Below are 14,145 nucleotides of genomic sequence, written 5' to 3'. Positions count from 1 at the left end.
TCTGTCTGTCTCTATATCTGTCTGTCCATCTGTCGTTCTTTCTGTCCGCCTGTCTGTCTCTATATCTGTCGTTCTGTCTGTCTGTCTCTATATCTGTCTGTCGTTCTTTCTTTCTGTCTGTCTCTATATCTGTCCGTCCTTCTGTTTGTCCGTCCGTCTTTCTGTTCGTTTGTCTGTCATTCTGTCCGTCTGTTGTTCTTTCTGTCTGTCTCTCCATCCGTTCTGTCTGTCAGCGGTCAGGTCGACACACAGCTGGCAGCTCCCATGAGTCCTTCAGCATTCAGGCAGATAAAAAAGAGAAGACGCGACACAATCACTTCATCAACACGGCGCAGCCCTACAAACCCAGGGTAAGACGAGTGTTTGAGCGTGTTTGTCTGTCGCATCTCTCGCAGCAGCGTGTGTTTGATCGTGTGTTTTTCCTCCTCAGCTGGACTCTGTCTCCGAGCAGCAGAAGAAGAAGAGTAAGGAGGAGGTGGTGGACATCGACGATCCGGAGACGCGCAGGTTCCCGTACCCCTTCAACGAGCTGCTGGTGTGGGCCGTGCTGATGAAGCGGCAGAAGATGTCTCTGTTCTTCTGGCAGCACGGCGAGGAGTCCATGGCCAAAGCTCTGGTGGCCTGCAAACTGCTGCGCTCCATGGGATACGAGGCCAAGAAGAGCGACGTGGTGGACGACACCTCCGAGGAGCTGAAGGAGTATTCCAAGTGAGTTGAGTCACCTTCATTTCTACAATACAGACTGTTTCAAAGCAGCTTCACGGTAATGAATGAAAAAACAACAGAATCATTGATGCAAACATTAGAAATGAGGCTGCTGTGTCTTCATTCAGCTCCAGTCAGTTCAGTGTTGATTCAGTGTGATCATACCTGTCAACCCTCCCGTTTTTCCCGCGATTCTCACGTATTTTACCATTCTATCCTGCTACCATCCAGTTTAAATATTTTCCCGTTTCAGATTTAAAGGGATAGTTCACCCAAAAATGAAAATTAGCCCATGATTTACTCACCCTCAAGGCATCCTATGTGTATATGACTTTCTTCTTTCAGATGAATCCAATCAGAGTTATATTAAAAATTGTCCTGGCTCTTCCAAGCTTTATAATGGCAGTGAATGGGTGTTTTTGTTCAACAGTCCAAATAAGGTCAAATAAAGCGCATCCATCCATAATAAAATGTGCGCACAGGCGCATGCGGAACGTCAACAGTTAGCGGAAGTGAGAGAAAAGTGTTTATAACATTTTAAATATGGATATTTTTCTTACAAAAACGCATTGATTCGCTACAGGAGGCCTTTATTCCCCCCCTGGAGACTTTTATTTATTTATTAGACTTTTTTTTTTTTGGGATGAAAACTGTTGAAAAAAAACACCTAGAATGCTTTGAGCGTGAGTAAAACACAGGCTAATTTTCATTTTTGGATGAACTATCCATTTAAGGCCATAAAAAGTTTTAAAAGTACAACGATGTCTTAAATTTGGGGACAGAAAGACAAGAATTGAGATATAGCTTTCACGTCAAAAGGCTATATTTTAATTGATTAAATATGAGTGCTGCAAGTTTCAAAGGCCACATACACACTGCAGCTAAATTCGGTTGTCAGTTCACCTTTTACTGCTTAATCGTGTTCTGTACACTCATAATTCACTAAAATACGGGTGTGACAACCGAATTAACTCTCGAAAAATAGAAATAGTGACAACCGCATTTACAGACATTTTAAGCAGTGTGTACGGAACCGAACTGAACAACTAGTTGTTAATGACGTTTAGGGCTGCAACAACTAATCGATAAAATCGATTATTATCGATCATGAAAATCATCGACAACGATTCTCATTATCGATTAGTCGGGTCTGCCCACAGTGCTGCCCACAAAGCTGTTATCAAAGGCAAAGTAGGCCATTTTTGTTATTATGTGAATAAATACTATTTAGTTGTTTCAGTTTGTTATTTGCCAAAAAAAATGACATTTTTAGAAATTTTTTTTTTTTGACAGATTCCTAAAATATTTTTTTCGTTTTCTCTTATGACAGGTGGTCTAATAAATTGTTAAGCACTGTATGTTTTCATAGCATTTAGTTGGCACATTTGTTTGAAGGACATTGGGCAGAATGTGGAATAGTGTGTTTTTGTCAGTAAAATTAAAATAAAGGAAATAGGATTTTAATCCGATTAATCGAAAAAATTATCTGCCAACTAATCGATTATCAAAGTAATCGTTAGTTGCAGCCCTAATGACGTTTTTAACGTGCATACATGTGTCTCTTCTGTATATGCGGTGAATCACAGGGAAAGCAGTACAAGCCATGCCTCGTTCGTGTTGCCAGATCTTGCTAGAAAAATCAGTGAACAAGACCATAAACCGAAGTAAATCCAAATGCCAAAAGACCAAAATATAGCGACTTGTGTCTGCTCACTTTGATTACTCCACAAACCCGATCGCTTCATGATCCGAGCTTAAACAACAAGCCCAAAAAGCGCTTGTAATGAGTGATCATGGCAACACAGACAGTGTGAAGCTGTGTGAATTCCAAAACATTTCCCATATGACTGGTTTTGTGCTCCAGGATCACGTTTATGTTATAATTGACATGATCTACAGAATTACAGGAATGCTGTAGTAAGCATTTTGAGAATTTCAGTGCTTAAATTTACATTTATGCATTTAGCGGACACTTTTATCCAAAGTGGCGTGTGTGTGTGTGTGCTCAGTGAGTTCGGCACGCTGGCGGTGGATCTGCTGGAGCAGTCGTTCAGGCAGGACGAGACGATGGCCATGAAGCTGCTGACGTACGAGCTGAAGAACTGGAGCAACTCCACCTGTCTGAAGCTGGCGGTGTCGTCGCGCCTCCGGCCGTTCGTGGCTCACACCTGCACACAGATGCTGCTCTCCGACATGTGGATGGGTCGCCTCAACATGCGCAAGAACTCCCGGTACAAGGTACAGCCGCCCCGGCACTCCAGTATCGAGCGAGTATTGAAAGTATCAATACTTAAATAGAAAATATCTTAATTTTAAAAACGGCAGCCCAGAACAATGCTTAGCAGAGGACAGAAAAAACGTCTGTGTTTGAGTTAGTTCACAATAAACAAATTGAAATTGTAGCCTACATAGTTTGTGCAATTACAATTATTTAAACTGAATGTTTAAAGTTCATATTGATCATGTTCTAGTCTGTAATGTTAATATAAATCATACACTGTTGTATTTTATGCGTGCAACAGCCTGTCACTGGCAGTCCCTAATGAAACCATGAACCATGATTTACTAAAGTGACTAGTTCAACTCTAGTATTTGTAGATTTCCATGGTTACCACTACAGTAAACATATTTTAATCATATGTAAACAAATATATAACCTAATAAATTGCAATTAAGGCATATTGAATGTTAAAATGCATTTCAAGTATAAAGTGGGTATCATTACCCATTTTACTCTCAGTAATTTAATAATTTAAAGGGGTCATATGATGCGATTTCAATAGTTCCTTTCTCTTTGGAGTGTTACAAGCTCTTGGTGCATAAAGAAGATCTGTAAAGTTGCAAAGACTAAAGTCTCAAATCCAAAGAGATTCTGTTACACCAAATACACAAAATAATGATCTTTAAAATAGCATCATATGACCCCTTTAATACATTTCATAATTTAAAAGTTTAGTTTAGAAGTATCGGTATCGATATCCACGATACTGGCCTTTAAAAGTATCGGTATCGTATTGAAAACAAAATAAGTGCTATCGGCCATCCCTAGCCTCGTGCATCGATTGATCGATCAACTGATGCTGTGTGTGTGTGTGTGTGTGTGTGTGTCTCTGTGTGTGTGTGTCTGTGTGTGTGTCTGTGTGTCTCTGTGTGTGTGTGTGTGTGTCTGTGTGTGTGCAGGTGATCCTGAGCATCCTGGTTGCTCCTGCCATCCTCCTGCTGGAGTACAAGACCAAAGCGGAGATGTCCCACATTCCCCAGTCGCAGGATGCTCATCAGAGCATGGAGGACAGCGAGCACAACCTGCAGAAGCCTGACGACATCCAGATGGTACGGATGAAGCATTAATCACGCCTGAAGTGTGATAACGTGCCTCCGCCGCTGTTCTGATCACCGATGCTCAGAAACGGTCAATCTTTACACCAGCGTGTGTTTTCTCATTGCGCAATGGCACTGGCACAGATTGACAGAGTTTGTGTTTCTGTCAGGATGTGTTTAAGGAAGCCCGTCCCAATGAGAACGATGATGTGAAGAATGAGACGGAGGTTCACGTGCGTTCCCGCCGGTTACCCATCACACGCAAGTTCTACGCCTTCTACCACGCACCTATCGTCAAGTTCTGGTTCAACACGGTACATGCGGCTCCTTTCTCACGCTGCGTGTGTGTGTGTTTGTGTGTGAGATTTCCAGCACTTCAAGAGTTCTGGGCTGTTGTTCCCATGAGATAATATCAGAGACACTTGTTCCTGCATAAACCCGCCGCGTTACACACTGATAAACATCATGGGACTAGTGGAAGGTTCACTAGTGACATTTCAACCAGACCTGTGTTTGTGTGTGTGTGTTTGAGTGTGTATGTGTGTGTTTGAGTGTGTGTGTGTGTGTTTGAGTGTGTGTGTGTTTGAGTGTGTGTGTGTGTGTGTGAAGCAGCGGTTGATCATTCATCTGTCGTTTCTAATGTAAGTTGAAGGGTTTGAGGTGAATGTGTTGATCAAACATTAAAGATTGTCAGAAAAGCAAATAATGATTGTTTTGAGTGTGTGATCTGAATAATTACCGTTCTCTTGATTCTTGAGCATCTGTGCAATCGTACCAGACACACAAAATGCAAAATCACAGAATCCAGTCATAAAAAAAAATTTTTTTTTTGGATGAATAGATCAATAAAGGGCTTTTGCAGTTAATCAGATACACACTGAAACTCAAAGCTCTTCACTACAAAACCAATGATCGTATGAAATGATGGCAGAAATATATTATTTTTGAACAGTAAAAAGTAAAGTAATAAGAATTTACTACATTTACGTTTTTATTAAATGTATTTACATTTTTATTTAGAAATACAATCGAGATTTATTTGATCTCTTTTCACAGTAAATCTCTATTGTGCACTTCTTTATTTGACAATTTTTTTATTTTTTTTTATTTTATTCCATTTTAAAATTAAGTTTTACAATTACAATCACCACCGTTTTTTGGGGGGATACATTTGTATTAAATCATAAAAAACCCAGAAAAAAAGTCCAAATTTGAGGAAAATAACTATTTCGTAGACACCTGATTAAATACTGTGTGATGGAGTGTTTGTGTCTTATTCTTGATTGTGATTGGTCACTGCTATTAGTGCTACACTGATATTAGTGTCTAATGACCCTAACTCCATATTTGAGGCCTTTGACCCTCGTCTGCTGTGTGTCTGATTATGAGGACATTTGAGCTCCATGTGTCATCTGTCTAATGGTGTGTTTTGTGTGTTCTAGCTCTTTTATATCGGTTTCCTGATGCTGTATTCATACGTGGTGCTGGTGCGAATGGAGCCGTTTCCGTCTCCTCAGGAATGGGTCGTCATTCTTTACATCTTCACGCTAGCGGTGGAGAAGATTCGAGAGGTGTGTGTGTGTGTTCAGATGTTTTAACGAGGCATGTCAGAAATGTTTAATTATTTGAGCAGTATTTGTTAGAATGCAGCTGAGCGTTTAACCTGCCGTCTGATGATTGACTCGCCGCTAGCAGAGATGTGACGCAGCTGCACTCTCCTGTGATCATGTGACCACAGCCAGGGTCAAGAGGTCACAGGTCTATGTATTGTTGGCTATTGCTACAAATATACCCCAGCGACTTAACACTGCTTTTGTGCTCCAGGCTCACATTAGTGTTTGCTCTCTAGATGTTCATGTCTGAAGGAGGCAAAATCAGTCAGAAGATTAAAGTCTGGTTCAGCAACTACTTCAACGTGTCTGATTTCCTGGCGCTCCTGATGTTCTTCGTGGGCTTCGGCCTGCGCTTCGGCTCGGGGAGCGTGTTCATCGCGGGCCGGATCGTGTACTGTCTGAACATCATCTTCTGGTACGTGCGGCTGCTGGATATCCTGGCGGTCAGTCAGCAGGCTGGACCCTACGTCATGATGATCGGGAAGATGGTGAGAGACCGGCAGAGCTGTGTTTGAGCCGCTCGTGTCCTCCAGCACTGAGCACTCTCTCCTCATCCGCAGGTGGCCAACATGTTCTACATCGTGGTCATCATGGCCGTCGTGCTGCTGAGCTTTGGGGTTCCTCGGAAAGCCATTCTGTACCCAAACGAGGATCCCTCGTGGAGTTTGGCCAGAGATGTGGTGTTCCAGCCTTACTGGATGATGTACGGTGAAGTTTACGCCTACGAGATCGACGGTAAACTCCTGGAGACTCGCACACACGGCACTGAACCCTTCACCACACGAGCACGTCTGCATTACTAAATTAAGCAAAGCACAGATTACGCTTCAGAAGAAGCTGCTGTGACACTGTCCTGTAGTACAAAGAAATGACCCAAAAAAATCCAGCCCAATTATTTGTTTATTTTTTGCTTCATAACATTTACACAACATCAATTAAACACTTTAAACCCCCGCAAATTCTCACTCTGACATGAACAGAATTCAGTCATGAGACTTTGAGAGGAAGAACTGCTTAAACATCATATGAAAACAATGAAAGATGGTTATAAAAATAAGCTTTTTTCTTTATGAACATTACACAGCCAACTCTTGAAAGAAATTCTATCTCTGGCCATAATTCTGACCTAGAAATCTGGATCTAGATTTCAGATAATGTCACGCATGTGTGAATTGTCTGAAAATGTATCCAATAGCTTTAATCTGGCTCAGATTCAGACAGGAATCACCCGTTTGTGCCGTTTCTCTGCTGATTAAGGGAGAATGTGAGACTTCTTCACCACACAAATGATTCTCGAATGCAAAAATGCTATGAAATTTTGTGAGAAAATGTGACATGAGCAAAACAGACACTATTTTTGGAATCAGTGCCAGAAAATTAGTATTGGATTTCATTCAGAATCAGCTCGTATGATGCAGTGTTGTTGTTCTGATGATGATCTAGTGATGGCGTGTGTGTGTGTTGGCAGTGTGTGCGAACTCGAGCGAGGATCACGCGAAGGAGCTGTGTACGACGGGTGTGTGGTTGATGCCGCTGCTGCAGGCCGTCTATCTGTTTGTCCAGTACATTCTGATGGTCAACCTGCTCATTGCCTTCTTCAAGTGAGTGACCATACCGCTGCTAGGGTCAGCATTACACCGTGTCCTAACTACACGCGACGCAACAAGATTCCAGCGACAAGCAATTTGTGTGTCCACACTAGGGATGCACCAATATGAAAATTTTGGCCGATACGATAATTCTTTATATATGAAAGCTGATACTGATATGGTGGCCGATATATCGTGCATCCCTAGTCCACACCAGACGCAACAGAATCAATCAAATATCACAGCCAATCAGAAGCGTGTGTGGGCGGAGCCTCTCTGGAAGCGCTCTGTACTCACAACTAAATGGATTTATAATTATATTATAATTATAATTAATTATAAAAGTTTATAATCTAACTCATAAACCTTTTTAACTTTATTGAATGTACATACTGAGTGACTGATACCATCTTTATGGAATACACTCGTTGTTTCTAGGGATGTAACGATTCACTCAAAATGAGATTTAAGACAAATTATACAGTAAATGAAAATGTGTCCTTTTATTATTGCTTTGACAAAATGCTGCACGTTTCTTTGTGAAATTGAAATATAAAACAAAACTAAATTGACATTTTAAAACAAACCCCAAATCAAATAAGTAACACAAATAAAAGAAATCTCTTCATATAAACAAACTAAGGCTTTGTCTGTGCTCTTTCCTTTTAAAATTAGAGGCAACCACTGCATTTTAATCACGATCCAAACAAAGATGCTGCATACATGCAACATGAGAAGTTTTTAATCTAAATTAGATTGTATAATTTCAAAATTTGAAGCAAAAACAGAATGGTCTGAATTTTGTTTTATTAAACTATACATAAAAAATGAATGAGATGAAGATTCACTCTCTGCCAGCAGGTGGCGCTTATGAACAGCAATGATACAGTGTTTCCTTGGTTACCGCTGTAAACAAAGCAGAGCTGCACTTATGAACAGCAATGATACAGCGTTTCCTTGGTTACCGCTGTAAACAAAGCAGAGCTGCACTTATGAACAGCAATGATACAGCGTTTCCTTGGTTACCGCTGTAAACAAAGCAGAGCTGCACTTATGAACAGCAATGATACAGCGTTTCCTTGGTTACCGCTGTAAACAAAGCAGAGCTGCACTTATGAACAGCAATGATACAGCGTTTCCTTGGTTACCGCTGTAAACAAAGCAGAGCTGCACTTATGAACAGCAATGATACAGCGTTTCCTTGGTTACCGCTGTAAACAAAGCAGAGCTGCACTTATGAACAGCAATGATACAGCGTTTCCTTGGTTACCGCTGTAAACAAAGCAGAGCTGCACTTATGAACAGCAATGATACAGCGTTTCCTTGGTTACCGCTGTAAACAAAGCAGAGCTGCACTTATGAACAGCAATGATACAGCGTTTCCTTGGTTACCGCTGTAAACAAAGCAGAGCTGCACTTATGAACAGCAATGATACAGCGTTTCCTTGGTTACCGCTGTAAACAAAGCAGAGCTGCACTTATGAACAGCAATGATACAGCGTTTCCTTGGTTACCGCTGTAAACAAAGCAGAGCTGCACTTATGAACAGCAATGATACAGCGTTTCCTTGGTTACCGCTGTAAACAAAGCAGAGCTGCACTTATGAACAGCAATGATACAGCGTTTCCTTGGTTACCGCTGTAAACAAAGCAGAGCTGCACTTATGAACAGCAATGATACAGCGTTTCCTTGGTTACCGCTGTAAACAAAGCAGAGCTGCACTTATGAACAGCAATGATACAGCGTTTCCTTGGTTACCGCTGTAAACAAAGCAGAGCTGCACTTATGAACAGCAATGATACAGCGTTTCCTTGGTTACCGCTGTAAACAAAGCAGAGCTGCACTTATGAACAGCAATGATACAGCGTTTCCTTGGTTACCGCTGTAAACAAAGCAGAGCTGCACTTATGAACAGCAATGATACAGCGTTTCCTTGGTTACCGCTGTAAACAAAGCAGAGCTGCACTTATGAACAGCAATGATACAGCGTTTCCTTGGTTACCGCTGTAAACAAAGCAGAGCTGCACTTATGAACAGCAATGATACAGCGTTTCCTTGGTTACCGCTGTAAACAAAGCAGAGCTGCACTTATGAACAGCAATGATACAGCGTTTCCTTGGTTACCGCTGTAAACAAAGCAGAGCTGCACTTATGAACAGCAATGATACAGCGTTTCCTTGGTTACCGCTGTAAACAAAGCAGAGCTGCACTTATGAACAGCAATGATACAGCGTTTCCTTGGTTACCGCTGTAAACAAAGCAGAGCTGCACTTATGAACAGCAATGATACAGCGTTTCCTTGGTTACCGCTGTAAACAAAGCAGAGCTGCACTTATGAACAGCAATGATACAGCGTTTCCTTGGTTACCGCTGTAAACAAAGCAGAGCTGCACTTATGAACAGCAATGATACAGCGTTTCCTTGGTTACCGCTGTAAACAAAGCAGAGCTGCACTTATGAACAGCAATGATACAGCGTTTCCTTGGTTACCGCTGTAAACAAAGCAGAGCTGCACTTATGAACAGCAATGATACAGCGTTTCCTTGGTTACCGCTGTAAACAAAGCAGAGCTGCACTTATGAACAGCAATGATACAGCGTTTCCTTGGTTACCGCTGTAAACAAAGCAGAGCTGCACTTATGAACAGCAATGATACAGCGTTTCCTTGGTTACCGCTGTAAACAAAGCAGAGCTGCACTTATGAACAGCAATGATACAGCGTTTCCTTGGTTACCGCTGTAAACAAAGCAGAGCTGCACTTATGAACAGCAATGATACAGCGTTTCCTTGGTTACCGCTGTAAACAAAGCAGAGCTGCACTTATGAACAGCAATGATACAGCGTTTCCTTGGTTACCGCTGTAAACAAAGCAGAGCTGCACTTATGAACAGCAATGATACAGCGTTTCCTTGGTTACCGCTGTAAACAAAGCAGCAATGCGCTTATGAACAGCAGCATACAGTGTTTCCTTGGTTACCGCTGTAAACAAAGCAGAGCTATGCTTTATGGACTTTAATATGCATTATACAGAGGCCAGATGAAAAGAAAAAAACCATCTAAACTTTTCTAAAGACATAATTGAATCGCGATTTGTTTAGCATCTCAACCGTTTTGAATCGTCACATATTTGAATCGATTTTCAACCAGCCCGCGGTTAATCGTTACATCCCTAGTTGGTTTGCATTGAGTTCCCAGTTTTAAAGTACATATTTGCTTACATTTATATTCAAGATCTGAGGTAAATCTGTTTTTGTTTTCCGTATGGCTATAAGGTCACGCAAAATATATTCAAAGTCACATTAGACACGCTTAACTTTGAATAAAGCACATAAACATTACCTCCTGAGATTATCTACTGTCATATAGTTTGTATGTTGTTGCTCCAGCCGCGACGTCGCGGAAATAGAAACCGTTTCTAAAATAGACGTTTTGCATGGCTAGTTAGGACAAAAACTCAGATTAACATGAAAAAGATACCTTTTATCGCGTGTCTCGTGCAGTTAGGACTAGAGTTGCAAAGAGGTGAAAAATGTCTGATAAATTTCCAGAAACTTTCTAAAAATTCCTGGAAGATTCCAAAAAATCCTGGACAGTTTAGTTAGTTAGTTAATTTATTGTTCAGCCTTGGCTGAAAATTGGTCTTAGGTCTCGCTTACATACAACAATGACAGTACAGTTCACATATCAATACAATTCACATAACACATCAAATAAATTAATACATTAATCCCTCCTAAAAACACTGTAATCCTACCCTTTATTCATAAGACTTATTGCGCATGGCGCAAAGGTTTGTTTATATGTTGCTTTAGTTGCCTTCAGTGTCCTATAACGGCATCCAGATGGTAACAAAATTTGGTTGGTTACAAAATTTCTGAAATTTACTGGAAATGTTCCACCTTTTTGCAACCCTAGTTAGGACACGGAGTAACTGAGCGTGCCGTTTCTCCGCAGTAACGTCTACATGCAGGTGATGTCCATATCCAACCTGGTGTGGAAATACCATCGCTATCACTTCATCATGGCGTACCACGACAAGCCGGTGCTTCCGCCGCCGCTGATTCTGCTCAGCCACGCCGCGTCTGTGCTGTCTTCCATCTGCAGGAAGAGGAAGAAGGACAGCAGCGCCTACGGACCAAGTAACGCACCTCTCGCTCGCGCCGCCGCTTCTGCTCGCGTCTGTCAGCGCTCTGACTGTCCTGCTGTTTTTCAGAGCTCTTCCTGACCGAGGAGGACCAGAAGAAGCTGCACGACTTCGAGGAGCAGTGCGTGGAGACGTACTTCCACGAGAAAGACGATCAGTTTCACTCTGGGAGTGAAGAGAGAATCAGACTCACGTCCGACAGGTACGATGATGAACGGCATGCTCATGCATCAGGGTCCACAAAATTATCTTTAGTGAGCAGTTATTAACTACAGCATTTAATGCATGATTGAAATAAAATATTAAAATTGATAGTCTGAGAGTGAAATTTACAGATCACATCTATCATGTTTTCCTTACTGAAAATGTACTGTCAGACTCTTTTTCTCTTTTAGCAGCATCAATGAAATGAGTGTCTCTCTCTGTGACCTCACTGCAAAAAATTATTCTCTTAGTATTTTTCCTTGTTTTTTCAGTATAAATATCAAAAGATGAATTTACTGTACAAGTAAAATGACTTAAGATATTATGTCTTGTTTTCTGTAAAAAAATATTTAACATTTTGTTAGTTTTTCCTTAAAACAAGAAGAAATATCTGCCAATGAAGCAAGAAAAATAATCTTGTTTAGCCTTTGAATTATTTGAATTATTTTTCTTACCCCATTGGCAGATATTTTTGCTTGTTTTAAGGAGAAACTAACAACATTTTGATAATGTTTTTTAGAAAACAAGACTTAATATCTTAATTTTACTTGTCAAGTAAATGCATCTTGATTCAAGAAAGTTTAGATATTTATACTAGGAAACAAAACAAAAATACTAAGTAAGAAAATCATTTTTGCAGTGCTGCGGTTACTGTGACCTCACATTGTCAAAGTGAAACATAGTTATATAAAAATAGACTTTTACAGGCAATCAGACACATTTGTGGCTAGTAGGTTTGCTCAGTTCAGTCACCGATAGCAGGTTATTTTAACGGCATTTGCTGTTCCTGAAATTATTTTTGTTGACATCTGAGGAATCGCGTGATCCATGAGCATGTTTACATGAAATCAAACATTACAAAACCCCAAACAGTAGATCATGGGTTCGATTCCCAGGGAATACATTAACTGAAAAACTGTATACCTTAAATGCAGTGCAAGTGCATGATTCGGATAAAAGTGTCTGCCAGTAGCGTGGATGTAAACGTGAAACCCAAACCCAAACTAGCCGTCCTTGAGCTCAATCAGTAAATCATGGTTGATAGCAACACTAAGGTCACATGTTTGATTCCCAGGGAATGCAAGAACTGAAAAACCCTGAATGCAGTGCGAGTGGCTTTGGATAAAAGTGTCTGTCAAGTGCATGAATGTAAATGTGTAGCTCAAACAGTAGAGCATGGTGCTAGCAATTGCAAGGTCATTGGTTCGATTCCCATGGAATGCATGAACTGAAAACTATATACCTTGAATGCAAAACTTCAGATAAAAGCATCTGCCAAATGTTTGAATGTAAATGTGAAACCTAAACCAGCATCATGGTAGAGCAAACAGTAGAACATGACACTTGCAACCGTGAGGTCACTGGTTCGATTCCCAAGGAATGCATGAACTGAAAAAATGTATACCTTAAATGCAGTGCAAGTGCACGCTTGGGATAAAAGCGTCTGCCAGTTGCACAAATGTAAACATGAAACCCAAACTAGCCATCCTTGAGCTCAAACAGTAGATCATGGTGCTAGCAACGCTAAGGTGACAGGTTCGATTCCCAGGGAAAGTGAGGACTGACGTGTACAAGGGCTGTGTATCACCAGCAAAGTTACGATACGTATCACGATACAGAGGCCACGATGCGATACGGGACTGCACTGAATTTCACCTCAGCAGAATTTAGTAAAACAGCTGTTTATTAAACACTGCTTACTGTAGTGCCATTTCTAACTGTTAGCAGAGCAGGCAGCTGACCTCTGCATTATGAAGGGCCTCCAGAACTGTACCACAGTACAATATAGGTAATGGCATATGTTTCATGTTTACATTGGGCACTCCCCACCAGGTACAATATTCTGATTGTTTGCATCTTGTTTTTAAGCCCATAAATAATAATGTACTCGTTCTAATAAATTTATATTGTAATGTACTCATTCTAATATATTAAAAAAATCATTTACATTGCTGGTAGGTTATCATCGCACAAATTAACACACTCTCTACGTTCTAAACTAACGCGCTGTCTTCACTGTATCTAACGCACACACGCTCAAGGCTGATTTAAGGCTGATTTAAGGCTGATTATACTCGACGCGTCGGCAAGTTCGCTTAGGTGCGCGCGGCAAATATGACGTCATCGCGGTGTTGGCGGAAGTTCGCTTTTGAGTGCGCGCGACGTCGTTTCGAGTGGCGGTGTGCACGACATTTTTTGTAACTTTCAGCGCAGCTCCGCTTCCGAAGATGCACGAGTTCAAAGCAACTCTAGCCGAACATGCACGTCTGTGCCAGAATTTGTGTGAAACAGAAGCAGTTTGATGTTAAGTGCAGTCACACACACAGATCACGTTGCGGCCGAACTCAGACATTCAGGAACAAACTTTTTAGCGCTGCCCCGCAGTTTTATCAACTAAATAGCTTAATCGCTCAAGAGCTACATTATCTTTCTCAACAAGGAGCTGGTAACATCATTGTTTCTAAAGGAATTAAAGCCACAGCTTTACTGTTAATAGAGAAACGCGGCAAAACGGTGGTAATTCATACATACACAGCCTCTCTCGCTCTCTCTCTCTCTGTCGTAAATGAAC

General features: G+C 41.1%; 1 protein-coding gene across 1 annotated transcript in view; it reads left to right on the top strand.

Annotated features, from left to right (window-relative positions):
• The window catches only part of trpm7 (transient receptor potential cation channel, subfamily M, member 7), a 52,985-nt gene that overhangs the window by 21,283 nt on the left and 17,557 nt on the right, over positions 1 to 14,145 (top strand). Inside the window, 11 exon segments of the mRNA XM_016532782.1 lie at positions 234 to 350; positions 431 to 708; positions 2,715 to 2,943; positions 3,886 to 4,035; positions 4,194 to 4,337; positions 5,466 to 5,594; positions 5,873 to 6,124; positions 6,197 to 6,371; positions 7,105 to 7,237; positions 11,180 to 11,364; positions 11,439 to 11,571. Of these exon segments, the coding sequence (XP_016388268.1) occupies positions 234 to 350; positions 431 to 708; positions 2,715 to 2,943; positions 3,886 to 4,035; positions 4,194 to 4,337; positions 5,466 to 5,594; positions 5,873 to 6,124; positions 6,197 to 6,371; positions 7,105 to 7,237; positions 11,180 to 11,364; positions 11,439 to 11,571 (1,925 nt within the window).

Source organism: Sinocyclocheilus rhinocerous, unplaced genomic scaffold, assembly GCF_001515625.1.
Source record: "Sinocyclocheilus rhinocerous isolate Xijiao unplaced genomic scaffold, SAMN03320098_v1.1 scaffold7355, whole genome shotgun sequence".
Lineage (NCBI taxonomy): Eukaryota > Metazoa > Chordata > Actinopteri > Cypriniformes > Cyprinidae > Sinocyclocheilus > Sinocyclocheilus rhinocerous.
The sequence above is the reverse complement of the archived record's forward strand: the minus strand, read 5'-3'. Positions and strand labels throughout refer to the sequence as shown.